At 43.3% G+C, this 16,410-nt stretch overlaps 2 protein-coding genes across 2 annotated transcripts in view; both read right to left on the bottom strand.

Annotated features, from left to right (window-relative positions):
* Positions 1 to 16,410, bottom strand: part of ITGAV (integrin subunit alpha V) — a 123,147-nt gene that overhangs the window by 59,616 nt on the left and 47,121 nt on the right. Inside the window, exon 3 of the mRNA XM_055120880.1 lies at positions 3,473 to 3,564. Within this exon, the coding sequence (XP_054976855.1) occupies positions 3,473 to 3,564 (92 nt within the window). The remainder of the gene's footprint in view (positions 1 to 3,472; positions 3,565 to 16,410) is intronic.
* On the bottom strand, positions 8,613 to 9,614 carry LOC101550202 (adenosylhomocysteinase-like). The gene has a single exon (XM_012933523.2). It carries the CDS (start codon positions 9,612 to 9,614, stop codon positions 8,613 to 8,615), a length of 1,002 nt encoding a protein of 333 aa, XP_012788977.2.

Raw genomic sequence — 16,410 nt, 5'->3', positions numbered from 1 at the left:
ACTTTTCTTATATTCCTCCAGAGGCCATATCTATAGTCTGTAATTTTTCTTCCAAAGAAGTTAGCAAAATTATTGTTTTGGGTTCTCTCTCAGTTTCTCTTCCTCTCTCTCTTCCCCAAACCCCCTTTAGTAAAAGAGCTATACTTAGAAAAAGCACTTTAACCAAACACACGTGTGCACAGTATATCCTTAAATTATAAAGCAAATAATTTTTTAATACCAGAGCAAAAGAATTTTCAATGTTTCTTTTCCAAATAAACTATAACTTTTTGTTTCAAAATTATGATCTTGATTCCATGTATAAGTAGTGAAAATGCATATTTTAACAATATAGTCACTGTATCACTGTCACTGTCATCCCATTGCTTATTGATTTGCTCAAGTGGGAACCAGTAACGTCTCCATTGTGAGATTTCTTGTTACAGTTTTTGGCATACCTAATATGCCACGGGTAGCTTGCCAAGCTCTGCCGTGCAGGCAAGATACTCTTGGTAGCTTGCCAGGCTCTCTGAGAGGGGCAGAGATATCGACCCTGGGTCGGCTACATGCGAGGCAAATGCCCTACCGCAGTGCTATCGCTCCTATATAAAAAGTCTAACAATTTATTTTTCTGGCAAAAGTTCATGGATTTTCTATAGTTTTTGAAATAAAACATTGCCACACAGACTTTAGGCATTAATTGAGTTATTTTAAATTTGCAATAAAAATACAGAAAGCAGACAATCACTATTTTTTTACATGTTCATGATGTTCCAGAATAGGTTATTATTTATATTTTCTTAAAAAAAATCCTTTATTTAAATTTTTGTGTTTGGGGCATTCAGTATTTTTATTGGGAAGGTATGGCTGGAGTAGTTTTTTTTTACCGGGATGGCAGCTTTGGGGTATGGATGTAACTGCCAAGGCTTCTGGAAGTACGGTGAAGTGGGGGAAGGTAGCCCATCCCGTCCTAGAGAAAGCCTGGAGAATTCAGTTACAAACCCCATATACCCGAATTTTTGGCAGATTATACCTCCCTGAGGTCCGACCTGAGATGATGGAGTCTGGCCAGGGATATGGAGGCAATTTTGGATTGTGGAAGGAAGCAGCTGCCAAAGGGGCTCTGCTTGGGCAGACATCAGGCTGCCCGCTCTCTCCAATTTACCCTGGTCTGTTCACCCTTTCCTGGGTTCGAGATTAACGACAGCTTCTGATCTTTTTTGAGATTTATTTATGGGTCTCTGAAGCAAGGATGATAAAATGAGCTTGTATAGCTGGGCCAGAGACAGTTTGTGGGTATGACTCCTACATATCTACCTTATGGCTGTTTAATTTCTTGGGCAACTTGGTTCCAAGTTGTTGGGAGTCCGACTAGAAACACAGTGGCAATTTTGGGGTATCAGAAGGCAAAAGGCACCATCAGGCTGCTGATGCATTCACCCCACAGGTACAGGTTGAGCTGCTGATAGCACCACACCCCTGATTATTTATACTTTCTGCTTAGACCTGCTTCTTTGCACCAATATCTGCCTTGAGTGTCAAAACACCTTGGTTCACTTGGAGAATGGATTGTAGATGGGCAAGAGCATAAGCAGAGAAATAAGAACAAACTATTGCCCCTGATAAGTACCGATGGTTACTTGATATGGGATAGAAACTGCAGATGATGACTTACTGATGGACACAGAGTGTATTCTAGAGGCAAAACTGACAGGGCTCACTATGGATGAAATAAATGTGTTATAGTCCTAAGTAAATTAGAAAGGCTTGAATGTAAATATTTATTTTCTTCTTTTTATAAGAGTTTCCCAAATAAAAATATCAAATGGGTAGCTTAGAAGTAGGATAGGACTTTAATGATCCAAAGAAAATTCAGAGAAAGAGAAACCATACTTCACCCTGTTTTTGTTTGTTTGTTTGTTTTTGCAAATAAAAAAAAGTTTCACATAAAATGGTCTCACCCCACTATTTTCTAGAAAATAAAAAGATGTCTAGATTAAGACATAGAGACTGCACTTACAGCCAGGCAGCAGGATGGGATTAGCAGAGTGAAAGGTCTTAGGAAAACAAGAGGTTCAGAACAGAGCTCAGAGAGACCCTAACACTTAGAAACCAGCAGAAGAACAAATCAGTGGGATTGCAAGGGCCCAGCTCCGGGGTCCTGTGGCCAAGCACCTGCCGTACATGCATAAGACTGTAAACACAGTGCCACACCACCAAAGGCACATCTGTCACTGCCACAGGGATTCCTGGTGCTACAAAGGCGTGACTGCTGCTGAGCACCAAGAGATGCTGGAAACCACCACAACCACAACAAAAGGAAGAGAAGTGAGAAAAATGAAAGAGAAATAATTAAATGTTTCTTGGGGGGTGCACACCTGGCAGTGCTTGGGGCTTCCTCTGGGCTCTGTAGTAAGGGTCACTCCTGGTGGGCTTGCAAAATTTATGGGATGGTAGGGAATAGACCTGGTTCAGACATGTGTAAAGTAGGCACCCTGCTTGCTCTACTACCTCTCCATCCATAAAATTATTTTTAACTTAAAAAAAATACACACTCACACAAAAGAAAGAACAGGAAAGCATCTCTGATGTCAAGAGGACAAAGTGTTTCAAAAAAATGAGTTACACCTCACTATGCTGAACTGTGTGGGAGATTAAGAAAAATAAGAGAGGAAACAATGAATTTTAGTAAAGTGAGAGGCAAGTACTTAACAGGAGTAACTAGAAAGGAAATGTAAAGGGAAGAAATAGAAGATGTCCTCATCAACTCATCAAAAATATTTGCTAAAAGTAGTTGAGAAATAAAGGAATGGGGCCATAGTTGAGGGGGAAATTGGTTAAAAAGAGAATGTACTTTTCAAAACATGGAGGCTTTTGGTTCATTAAAGGGTGCACTGTCACTTAAACCTGGCTGGACAGAGCAAAGTGATGAGCATGAGGATGGGGTAGAATGGAGAAATGGACAACGTGGGAGGAAAGCAAAGACAAGGAGCATGAGATAGTATTCTTAGGTGCCTTGGCCTCTGACAAAAACTATAATACCCCATCCTACTTGGTGCCTTTGGGCACACAGTACTTTGCTCTCAAATTTCAAATGTGAAATTTTCTGCATCATATATCACTGTATCACTGTCATCCTGTTGATCATCGATTTGTGCAGCCGGTGCCAGAAATATCTCCATTCATCCCTGTCACGTGCTAGTGTAGCCCGATGGCTTATTGGGGGCTCTTTCAGGATCAGGGGAATGAGGACCATCCTTGTTACTGTTTTTGGCATATCGAGTATGCCATGGGTAGCTTGTCAGGCCCTGCCATGGCGTCACATATAAATGAACTAAATTCACCATGAGTAAATATTCACAATTCAAGGCTGGGGATGTGGCCCAGTGGTAGAGCCTCTTATGTGTGAGGCCCTGAGTACCATCTGAGGTAGTGGAAAAAAAAATAGAAGAATGTAAGAAATATAAGAAAGAAAGGGAAAAAAAATACTTACTAAAATTTTATCCTGCTTTGACCTCACAGATGCGCCAAACCACTGGTGAGATTTAAACTCCACTGGGTCATCCTTAGCAAAATCTCTATTGCCTTAAAAAAAAAAAAAAGGAGGGGTGAAAAGAAAAAGATATATTTTTAGTATGGCATAATTTATTTCAGTTCCAATAGGTTCTGTTTAGTCCACTACTACACTGCACATTTTTTTCATATGCTATATATGCATTAACACATTTCAAGTAATCAGAAAAATAAAATGTAAAGTGACTTAAGTCTCAGACCTGTACTTCTCATCCATTACCATACTGCACACACAAAAAACATAATAGGTAAACATTTATAGTTATCAAATTAAAAGATAATTGTTAAACAAAAGAATAATTGCCTACTTACTCCTGAAAGTCCTTTATGTGGCATAAAGATATGTTTGAAAACAAGATTATGAAACAACTTTGCAGGACATCAAAAGTAAAGGTAAGAGACTAATACAATGTAACAGAAATTAAAGCCCAGGCTACATGAGTTGACTGACAGATAAAAGTATTACATTAGACATATAATATGCAAATACTTATTTTTCAGCCTACATTATTGAGAAATTTATCCCAACATACTCATATAAAAAACTGTAGAATGAAAGTAGAGAACTTTTTTTGATGGAAAAGATCTTGATCTGTCAATTTCCAAAACAATGTGGAAACCCGCATGTTTTTGCAAGGAGAAACTTTTAAAAATCTAATTTGTTCCTCTTGAAATCCACAGTCATTCTTTAAAAACATATTTCAGTAGCTATTTAGGACAAATTCAATAGACATTATTTTTAGGAAAGGCATTTTATACAATAAATGTCACCAAAGGAGTTGGCTGAATATGGTCCCTAAATCTCACCCTGGGCTGGAGCAAGAGTACAGCGGGTAGGGCATCTGCCTTGCACGCAGCCGACCCGGGTTTGATTCCTCCACCCCTCTTGGAGAGCCTGGCAAGCTACCGAGAGTATCTCGCCCACATGGTAGAGCCTGGCAAGCTCCCCATGACGTATTCGATATGCCAAAAACAGTAAAAAGGCTCACAATAGAGACATTACTGGTGCCCGCTCGAGCAAATCAATGAGCAATGGGATGACAGTGATACACTGAAATCTCACCCTTCACGGGGAATATTTATGGTTTAGTCAGTTCTATTCTGCAGATTTAAGATCAACTGTAGAGTTACAAATACTCTATAAGAACTTCAAAATATTGGGTGTTTTCTAGTCAAGATGAAGGATGCATCATTGTTCACTGTGCTTTTACTGTAGCTTTTTTATTGTTTTGAAAAATATTTGTTTAATGTGTCTTTCTCCAAGGCCTCTCTTCATCTGTAGTCTAAACACCACTGTTCTTTGTCAGTGGTTACAAAGACACCTTTATATAAGAAAGTGGAAGGAGGAAGAAGAAATAGAGTAGCTAGCATATGCCCATCTCCATGAAAACCAGTCTTAAGCAGTCAGCTTGTTTCTGAAGTCTTTGTTGGCCAAGCTGCCCCTATCAGACACAAAAATACCAGTGATGGTGCACCAATTGTTCATAGACTCTCATATGTTTCCAATTCTCCCACAAATAGGTGAGTGTTTGGTACAACAAGAAGTGGCAAAGGTTGCATCCAGTCAATCAGTTAAGAATAAATACTACTCAGCTATAAAAGAAGGTGAAATCATGAAATCTGCCACCATGCAGATGGAAGTAGGGAGTATCCTGCTGAATGATGTCAGTCAGAAAGAGAAGGACAAATAAGGAATGATCTCTCTTATCCATGGGATATAAAGAAACATTTTAAGGGAACAAAAATGGTCAAAGGCAACAAAACCAGAGAACTGGATTATGGAACTGAGCTTTTGGAGGGATGTCATGGAGTAGGAGTAGGGAGAAGTAGTACTAGTAGTAGTAATAGTAGTAATAATAGTAGGTGGAGTAGGGAGTGGCAGAATGGGAACGGAGACAATGGTTGAACAAAGTGGACATTCTGGTGGAGGGTGGAAAGATGTGCATGAAACCCCATCATGCACTTGTCAATCACAGTGCCTCAAACAAAGTAAGAGTGTGGAACTACAGGAAGCTCAGTGATAGCACACTTGCTTTATATGATGAAGTCCTGGGTTTGATCTCCTACACACACACACACACACACACACACACACACACACACACACACACACAAAGAAATTAAAGAGAGGGGAAAGAGAGAGGGAAAGAAAAGAGCAAAAATAAGTTTACTAAGCAAAAAAGCAATAAAATTTTAAAAAATCAAAACACAATGTTAATTTCACAAAATTAGAAAAATATTATTTTTTAAAGTGTGGTGAAGACATGGAATAAAGGGAATCTTTAAGATTAACCCTAATATTCATTGCATTATTCACAACAGCCAAAATCTGGAAACAACCCAAGTGCCAGGAACAGACGACTTGGAATACCACTTGCCTGAAAGAAAAGATGAAGGCATGCAATTTACTGCTATGTGGATTGATCCACAGAGTATCACAGCGAGTTAAGTTAGTCAGAGGAAGAGGGACAGATACAGAATGAACTGTCTCATAGATGGTATATAAAGAAACATAGTAAGGAAATAACAAAGGCCCAAAGATAAGAACATGAAAAGTAGTCTTCAGTAGGAAACTTGCCACTGGAGGGTTAGTTGAGGGGGGGCGGGGGAGGCAGAGTAAAGGATAGAACAGGGAGGGGAAATTTATGAAAATGGTGAAGGGAAGTGGTCACCCTGGATAAGGCAGGGGTGATGAAAGGAGGTAAATTATTACACATGGTACCCTACAGTAGTAGTACTGGAAAAGACAGGGCCTAAAAGGGGTTAAAAATACACCTGCCAAAGAAGCAAGCTGGGAGGTAGAGGAAAACTGGGGACACTGGTGGAGGGAAATGACCACTGGTGAAGGGACTAGTCTTAGAACACTGTACGCTGAAAACTCAATCTTGAACAACTTTGATATTCACAGTGGCTCAAAAAAAAATAAAAACCAACAAAACTCTAACACGCTTTTAGTGGGAATACAACTTGGTGTGCTATAAAGGAAAAAGAGTAGGGATATTACTCAAGAAATTAAACAGATTGATTGCATGATCTTTAGTCTTAGAAATTGCAACAGTAAAAAAGGTAGTTTCATTCAATACTTGTGGAGATTTTCTTTTTCTCATAATGAAACAAGGTTGAATAGTTTGTCAGTATTGGTACATTCATTCAAGACCTGAAGAACACACAATGGCATATTATTTTCCCTTTAAAAGGGGAGGAAGGAAGGCAGAGAGATAGAATAGAGGTCATTGTGCTTGCCTTCTCTGGGGCCAATCTTGGTTCAATTCCTGGCACCATATAATGTTCCTGGAGCACCACCAGGAGTGATATCTGAGCACAGAGCCAGGAGTAATCCCTGAGGACATATAAGTGTTGCTCCAATGGTTGGAAGCTTGCCATAAGTGTGTGTGTGTGGGGAGGTGGGGCAAAGGGCAGTTAGGATGGAGAAGGAATCAGTACGACTAGAACAATTAGAATGATCACACTGGACAAGAACTTAGTGTGGAAGAGTCACTGTCACTGTCACTGTCATCCCGTTGCTCATCGATTTGTTCAAGCGGGCACACCAGTAACATCTCTCATTGAGAGACTTATAGTTACTGTTTTTGGCATATCCAATATGCACGGGTAGCTTGCCAGGCTCTGCCGCGTGGGCTTGATACTCTCGGTAGCTTGCTGGCTCTCCGAGAGAGGCGGAGGAATCAAACCCGGGTCGGCCACGCGAAAGACGAACACCCAACCGCTGTGCTATCGCTCCAGCCCAATGGGGAAAGGTAAAGAGATAAATATGGTAACCTTTCAGTATCTGTATTGCAAACTATAATGTCCAAAAGGAGGGGGGGGCAAAAAGCATCTGCCAAGGGGGGCGGGCTGTGGGCCGGTGGAAGACAGAGCAGGATGGAAATTGGGGACATTGATGGTAGGAATGAATACCAGTGAAGGATTGGATGGTGGAGCATTATATAGCTGAAACCCAATCATGATAAACTTGTATATGTGTATCTCACTGTGATTTCAATAAAAAAAATTTTTTTAAAGAGGGAGGGGGAGGTTAGACAGTCGTGAGATTAGTAGAGATGCACCCCAGCTCAATCTCTAGCACTGGATGGCCCCAAGCATCAACCTGGATAGCCTTGGAGACCCCAAGAATGACCAGATGTGGGTCTGTAGGTCCCCAGTACCTCAGAGTACAAGCAGAACCACTTTCTTTTGTCTTTAATATTGAGCTCTCCAGCCCAGTTGATTGAGCATACTTGGGAGGTCCAGCCCACAAAAAAATAAATAAGATAATTTGTTGTTTTGTTTAGGCACCAAAAAGTTGATTAACCACATTTCCTCCTCTTTTAACATCATGAGCCTTAGAAACGAACTGAAATGCTTTTTTGCCCCAGGAATCATGTCTCACAGTGGCAGCAAACCGTCACCTGCCCTTTCCTCGAGTGGGCCCTTCAATCTCAGGCAGTCACTGTGGGCCTGGCTGGTCCTAAGTCGTATATTCTAACCCCTGTAAAATAGGAACTCAAAAGTGCCAACCTCATTGCTCTGAGGTTTAAGAGAATGCCCAGCACTAAGCCAGGCTCTCAGGAGCATGAAAACTAACAGTTCCTCCCCGCTTCTGTCATGGGCTGAGAAACCAGCGAACTTGTAAACTGAGAACATGGGGATAAAGTCCACTGGCCAGGTGAGAGACCGGGAAGTAGAGCACACAGGCTCTATAACCAGACTTGCCAACTTCTGGTCTGAGGAAGGAATGACCAAGTGAGTAGTTCCAAGATCCCTGAGCTCATGGCCCCCTCTGGGCATCTCCCTTGTCCCCTCGATGCAACCAGGGCTTGAGAAGGGCTTCTCGTTTCCCCCGACACACTAGGAACGGTATGAGGGATGCAGCAGAGGCCAAACACAGGGTAACCAGCCACAGGGAGACATGAACTAACTCTTTGCAAAGTTGGTGCCATTTGCTCTTGGGGAGAGGCGGGACCTGGGCAAGGACAGCAGCTGGAAGGCCGAGATGGGCCTGGCTTTCAATAGCGGTAATGATCGGGCTTGAAGGGGCCGTCGCGGGATGTGCCCAGGTACTAGAACTGTTTCTCAGTCACCTTGGTCAGCTTCACATTCAGCTTGCCCAGATGGGCTTCAGCCATGGCTTCATCCTGCTTCTTAGGCAGGAAGTAGACCCCCATAGGGTACTTGTTCTCATGGGTCCACAACTCGATCTGCGCCAGCACCTGGTTGGTGAAGGAGTTGCTCATCACGAAGCTGGGGTGAACCATGGCACAGCCCAGGTTGACCAGTCGGCCCTCGGCCAGCAGGATGATGCGGCGCCCACTCTTTAGCACGTAGCGGTCCACCTGGGGCTTGATGTTGACCTTCTGCACACAGTTCTCTTCCAGCCACTTGACATTGATCTCCACATCGAAGTGGCCAATGTTACATACAATGGCATCATCCTGCATCTGCTCAAAGTGCTGGCTCAGGATGATGTCCATGCAGCCCGTGGTAGTCACAAAGATGTTGCCCTCCTTGCAGGCCTCATCCATGATGGTTACCACATAGCTCTCCATGGCGGCCTGCAGGGCATTGATGGGGTCAATCTCGGTGATGATGACTCGGGCGCTGAAACCCCACAGGGCCTGTGCACAGCCCTTGCCCACATCCCCGTAGCCTGCCACCACTGTCACCTTGCCTGCAATCATCACGTCCATGGCCCACTTGATGCCATCAATGAGCGACTCCCGGCAGCCACAGAAGTTGTCAAATTTGCTCTTGGTGACTGAGTCATTGACGTTGATGGAAGGCACCTTCAGGATGCCATTTGCATTCATCTTGTACAGGTTGTGGGCACCAGTGGTGGTTTCCTCAGAGATGCCCCGGATGCCAGACAGGAGCTGAGGGTACTTGGTGTGGATGAGGTTGGTGAGGTCACCACCATCATCCAGAATCATGTTAAGGGGCCCGTCCTTGAAGTACAGGGTCTGCTCGATGCACCACAGGTACTCCTCATCCGTTTCCCCCTTCCAGGCATATACGGGAATACCAGCTTTGGCAACAGCAGCTGCTGCGTGACCCTGGCATCTCATTCTCCAGATGTCCAGGGCCTTGCGTCCCCAGGAAGCCAGGCTGATGTCAGCGACTTTGTAGGGCAGTTTTTCCGATATTGCCGGTAGAACTTCCGCATGCAGTGGTGGACACAGGCGAAGGACAGGAATGGGGTGAATGGCACAGGGCAGGCAAGATAATTTTTTTTAAAATTTTTTATTAGTGAATCACCATGAGGTACAGTTACAAACTTATGAACTTTCATGTTTGCATTTTGTTTACATCCCTCCACCAGGGCCCATTCTCCTCCACCAATGTTCCCAGTATCCCTCCCACCACCCCCACCCCAACCCCCAAATAAGATAATTTTTTAAGAATGCTTTCATATTAAAAATTGAAGGAAATGTTGTTATTTGTAGACATGATAAGATAAGGAGGACATAATGTACGGAAATAAACTAGCCGTGAAACAACAGATATTTCATTATACTATTTAAACCTAAGATATAAAATAGTCAATTCATTATAAAATAAAAAAGAAACATGGCTGGAGAATCATAGCAAGAAAGGCACTTTGCATGCAGTGGACCTAAGTCCTATTCTCAGCAGTGTTTATGGTCCCCCAAGCTAAACCGGGTGTGATCCCTGAGCAGAGCCCTGAGTGATCCCTTAGTGATCCCTGAGTAAAAGAGTCCTGAGTGATCCCTGAGCAATCACCTTTTATCTGCAAATCTTTTATATACAAACCCTGAGTGAAGAGTCCAAAGTAAGCCCAGAGTTCTGCTGGATATGGCCCACCCCCAACCCCTTACACCACCCCCTAGCCCCTCTCCACACACACACACCTGCCGCCATACAAAAGAACAGGAATGAGTTACCTATGTTTTCCCTCACTCTTTCTCAAAACTGAGATTATATGGTGGAATTTCTTTTTTTTTTTTTTTTTGCTTTTTGGGTCACACCCAGCGATGCTCAGGGGTTACTCCTGGCTTTGCACTCAGGAATTACTCCTGGCGGTGCTTGGGGGACCATATGGGATGCCGGGGATCGAACCCGGGTCGGCCGCGTGCAAGGCAAACGCCCTACCCGCTGTGCTATCACTCCGGCCCCAATGGTGGAATTTCTTGATGGATGTAGACTTAGTTCAAGTTTCTGAATCACCAAAAACAGCCAAATCACCTACATTAGGTGACAACATGATGAAATCATCTTTTTTGTTGTTGGTTTTCAGTTCTGGGGCCACAGCTGGTAAAGCTCAGGGTTAACTCCTGACTCAGAGCTTAGAGATCACTCCTGGTCGTGCTCAGGGGACCATATGGGGTGATGAGTATCAACCTATATAATGGTGATGAGTATAGCCTATGTAATAGGCTACCATTTAAATAGCTGCATTTTTATCAGACCTCAAAGATATTCCTATTTTCATATGTAAGTATTACTTTCTCCTTTTAAAAAAGTCATGTTCATTAAGAGTAAGTCATGCTCATTCGTAAAGTCTTGCAGGTCTTTGTACTCAAGACCTTCCTACCTGGAAAACTACATTCCTTCTATTCTTGATTCCAAACCTCCCTAAGAATTCAGTATTAGCTGTCAATTCATGCACATGGTACTCGGGGTGAGATAGTGTGCTCTGAAGGAAACTTCCAACACAAGAGACAATCATGCAACAAGCACTCACAGGGAGGGGTGGCCAAGAAATGTGTCATTAGTTATGGTATGAGTGGGGCAGAGTACATGGGAGGGAAAGCTTTCTGGGCCCAAAATAGCTCTTGTGCAAACAGATTAAAAAATAACACTTCTGAGATCCTGTAGAAAACTGAGTTGTTCACTCTAAGAATGGTGAGTACAATGCCCAAAAGGAGGGGGGGGGAGGGGAGAGAGGGGGTGGAGAGAGAGAGAGAGAGAGAGAAGAAAAGCACCTGCAGTAGAGACAAGCAGGGGGTGGTGATGGGTGGGAATCTGGGGACACTGGTGGAGGGATGGGTGTTGGAACACTGTATGACTGAAACAATCATGAACAGCTTCGTAAGTGTCAATCTCACAGTGATTCAGTAAAAAAGTAAAAAGAAAAAAATAAGAATGGTGAGGAGGGAAATGATTTTCAAGAACCTTTAGGGCATGCTAGGGGTAGGTGTCACAGAGTTTTAGTTTGCCTTCTAAACTAAGCAACTTTTTTGTAATTGCATTTCTGAAAGACTACAAAGAAAGTTTCTCTTTATGAAAAGGTACCCACTCTTTCCAGCCACTTTGAGAATCTATCTCTATCACCCGAGCTTTTCTGGTAAATGGACTCCAAATTTGTACACAGGGACGGAACACTGCTGAGTACTGTCAAGCACTCTAACTTGCTGCCACCGTGTTCTATTTATTTCCTGTTTTCAACAGCGCACTGGAAACCTCCTCATATGATGAGTACTATCTGCCTCTGTGGGCATCAAGTCCTTCTGAAGCTTGATGTCATATTATCATAGAAAATAACTGCCATAGAAATAATTGTCACAGAAAATAAGAATATACTTCATGTATTTTTCTTTTGCTTTTATTTTGATCACCAAGACACTAAAATCCACAATCTTCTCAGATGGCAAGAATTTACCAGTGATAGTTAATAAGAAAAAAAGAACACCAGTCAAAGGGAAAAAAAAAACAGCCTACCTGGCTCTTTTTCATAAATATACATAAAAAATAAATATATATATATATATTTGAACCAAACATAATATATATATAAAAACCTGGAAGTTAAAATAGTTATGTCCCAAAACAAGTCTTGTCTTGTGACTAAAGTTACTTTCCAATTATAAAGTTTTAAATACATATGAATATATTTAATGATATTTATATCACTGTCACTGTCATCCCATTGTTAATCGATTTACTCGAGCGGGTGCCAGTAATGTCTCCATTCCTCCCAGGCTTGAGATTTTTTAAGAAATGTTTTATTAGTGAATCACCATGAGGTACAGTTACAAACTTATGAGCTTTTATGTTTGCATTTCAGCCATACAGTGATCGTTTATATCCCTCCACCAGTGCCCATTCTCCTCCACCAATATTCCCAGTATCCCTCCCCACCATTCCCATCCCAACCCCCACCATCCCCACCCTGCCTCTGCGGCAGGGCATTCCCTTTTGTTTTCTCTCCTTTGGGGTGTTGTAGTTTGCAATAGAGGTATTGAGTGGCCAGCACATATGTTCGGTCTATAGTCTACTTTCGTCATGCATCTTTCAACCCTAATGGGTCCTCCCAATATCCTCTACTAGGTGTTCCCTTCTCTATCTCAAATGCCTTTTCCCCTAGCACGTGAAGCCAGTTTCCAAGCTGTGGGACCGAACTCCTGGTTCTTATCTCTACTACTTATGGGTGTTAGTATCCCATTCTGTTACTTTATATTCCACAGATGAGTGCAATCTTTCTATGTCTGTCTCTCCCTTTCTGACTCATTTCACTCAACATGATACTTTCCATGTTGATCCTCTTCTATGCAAATTTCATGACTTCATCTTTTCTAACAGATGCATAGTATTCCATTGTGTAGATGTACCAAAGTTTCTTTAACCAGTCATCTGTTTTTGGGCACTCCATGTTTTCCAGATTTTAGCTATTGTAAATAGTGCTGCAATGAACACACAAATGCAGATGTCATTTCTAATATACCTTTTTACCTCTCGAGGATATATTACCAGGAGTGGTATTGCTGGATCAAATGGAAGCTCAATTTCTAATTTTTTGAGAACCCCAGCCCTGAAATTTTAGCAGCCTCTCCATACTCATCTTTCCCAATGATTGGCAGCTCATTTCAGGGTCAGGGGAATTAGACCTGTTATTGTTACTGCTTTTGGCATATCGAATGTGGAGAGCCTCCATGGAACCTGCTTCGTGAACACCTGTTTCTTGTTGGTTGCACCGTGCTTCGTGAACAACACCTGATGGGGAATCAGGATGTCTTGTCACGCTCACAAGTTATGGCTGGTTTATCAGCTGCAGACACTTGAGGGCAAACAGGCAGGGAGAAGTATATAAGGGGGGAAGTCACCTGGCTGGTCGGTTCTCCCTCATGCGTCCCTTTTTCCGCCTTACTCCACGTCCCCTTTCCTGATTTCTTCTCTAACGCATGAGAAAGTTCCTGAATAAATCGCAGCCAAAAGGATCTCCGAGTTGCGTGTTTCTTCGCTGGACGAAGCGGCGCGCGACAGCTGGTGGCCCGTACGGGGAACCCGACCTCCAGTACCCCCCCGGTGGATTCAGAACTTGCTGCGATTTATTCAGGACTAAGGTTCACGAGAAATCGTGACGATCCGGTTCCTGTGGTAAGTCAGGACGAGAAGTCGCGACGATGAGGTTCCTGTGGTAAGTCAGGACTAAGGTTCACAAGAAGTCATGACGATCAAGTTCCTGTGGTGAGTCAGGACAATGGTATCCATGGATGTGTATGTTTCGTTTGTTGGTTGGATGTTTGTTTGTCTTTCCCTTTGTCTTTTCATTTTTGCTTTCTATGATTACTTTAAGGATCAGAAGTGCGATAAGGCCGTACGATCAGGACAAGTAGTGTTAGAAGACACAAAGAAGGACAGAGGCAGCCGTCATGGCATTGTAGCCTCTGAGCCAGAGGAGGGTTCGGATGTGGAAAGCGAGGCCTCTAGGGGAACCCCGCTGATGGAGGGACGCGCCCCAAAAAAGAAAGGCCCCAAGAACCATCCATGACCCGTCCGTCTCTTTATCCCTCGCTACGTCAATTTCAGCAGGGACGGGCTAACGGGGATTCTGACCCCCCTATTGAGGAGGAAGCTGCGATACATGATAGTGACCGATACTTACCGCTAAAGGGCTCTAAGGATGATCCGCCCCCTTACTTTAACAAAACGGGAGGCGGACTTTCTTTTGCAAAACCCGGGCTCTGGGCAGAAGTTAGGCGAGAGCTACAGTTAACTTATCCTGTTTTTGAAGATAACAATCAACAGCGATATCATGAGCCCCTAGATTTTAAAATAATTAAGTCCTTGGCAGAATCAGTAAAGACGTATGGAGCCAACACGGCATTTACCTTAACTCAAGTAGAAGGCTTATTCAGATATTGTATGACCCCAAATGATTGGCAACAGGTGGCTAGAGCGGTGTTGACGCCCAGACAATACTTAGACTGGCGCACCTTCTTAATGGAATTTGCAAAATTGAGCAAGCTCTTACTGCTGCTGGCAATACACGCGTGCAGCCTGAGTTTCCCATTTTACTTTGTGTGCTTCCAACATATGGGCAACCTACTGCAGTCCTATGGCAGGAGGGATCCCTTCTGTGGATTCATCCTAGGGTCTCTCCGGCAAAAGCCGTGGAATTATACCCTGCAGCTGTAGCCCGTTTGGCTATGATTGGTATTCAGGACTGCTTGCAATACTTTGGAAAACTTCCAGATACTCTTATTACCCCCTATAATTCCACTCAAATAGTTTCTTTGTGTAACTTACATGATGATTGGGCGATTCTCCGATTTTCTTTTCCCAATGTTATTGATAATCATTATCCTAAACATCCACTAATGACCTTCTTTAAAACCCATCCGGTAATTTTCCCCAAAGTCACCTCTTATGTACCCCTTCAGGATGTTCCAAACATTTATACTGATGGTTCAAGTACAGGCTGGGGGGCTTATATGATAGAGGGTCAAGATCCTATTCGTATGCAATTTCCAACTACGTTTCCTCATGTTGTGGAACTCCACACTGTCTTGACAGTGTTTGAGCATTGCCCCTTTGCTTTCAATTTGATCTCTGATTCACGATATGTTGTAAATGCTCTTTGCTCACTTGAGGTGGCAGGACCAATAAAGGCCTCCAGCTCGATAGCCTCCTTGTTATCTGCTTTACAGCAAATTCTTTGGACCCGTGAAAAACCATTTTTTGTCACACATATCCGCTCTCATACAGGCCTTCCGGGTCCCTTAGCAGAAGGCAATGCTTGTGTTGATGCACTCACTAGACCATCTTGTTTTGTTATTCAGTCTCCTTTACAATTAGCAAAAAATTTTCATGACCGTTTCCATGTTTCTTCTCGGACCCTTCAACATAGATTTCAAATCCCTCGAGCCGAAGCTCGGGCAATTGTTTTACATTGTCCACACTGTGTCCCTTTTCTTCCTGCCCCCTCCATGGGCATAAACCCTCGTGGTCTTGTGCCTTTGCGCATTTGGCAAATGGATGTTACACATTTCTCGGAATTTGGCAGGCTCAAATATCTCCATGTATCTGTGGACACGTGCTCCGGTATCATTCATGCCACTCCCCTTTCTGGGGAGCGGTCCACAAATGTTATCTCTCATTGCCTTGAAGCATGGGCAGCCTGGGGCATTCCAGCCCAACTGAAAACAGATAATGGTCCGGCATACACCTCTGCTAAATTCACCGCATTTTGTGCCCAGATGGGAGTCTCTTTATCTCATGGCCTCCCATATAACCCACAAGGACAGGGCATCGTTGAGCGTGCTCATTCCACCCTTAAAGCATGCCTAATAAAACAAAAAGGGGGAGTTGGCCTGGGACGGCCCCCTCGAGAAAGAATCTCTATTGCACTTTTTACTCTAAATTTTTTGATCATTGATGATAAGGGCACCTCCTCTGCAGACAGGCATTCTTCAAAGATTCCTGTGTGCCAAGGATATGTTAAATGGAAAGATATCCTTTCTGGTGAATGGCACGGCCCAGACCCCGTGTTAACCTGGGCCAGGGGTTCTGTTTGTGTTTTTCCGCAGGACAGGGCAGAACCAGTGTGGATTCCTGAACGCCTGACACGAAAGACCGCACCTCCAGTAGACCAAGAGGTGGAAACTGGTGCTCCTGCTCAGC

Source organism: Sorex araneus, chromosome X (assembly GCF_027595985.1).
Source record: "Sorex araneus isolate mSorAra2 chromosome X, mSorAra2.pri, whole genome shotgun sequence".
Classification (NCBI taxonomy): Eukaryota; Metazoa; Chordata; class Mammalia; order Eulipotyphla; family Soricidae; genus Sorex; species Sorex araneus.
This window is presented reverse-complemented; position numbering and strand designations above follow the sequence as displayed.

What these genes read in the sequence shown, in the direction of transcription:
- LOC101550202 (XM_012933523.2), bottom strand. Translation starts at nt 9,614, where the DNA reads ATGAGATGCCAGGGTCACGCAGCAGCTGCTGTTGCCAAAGCTGGTATT.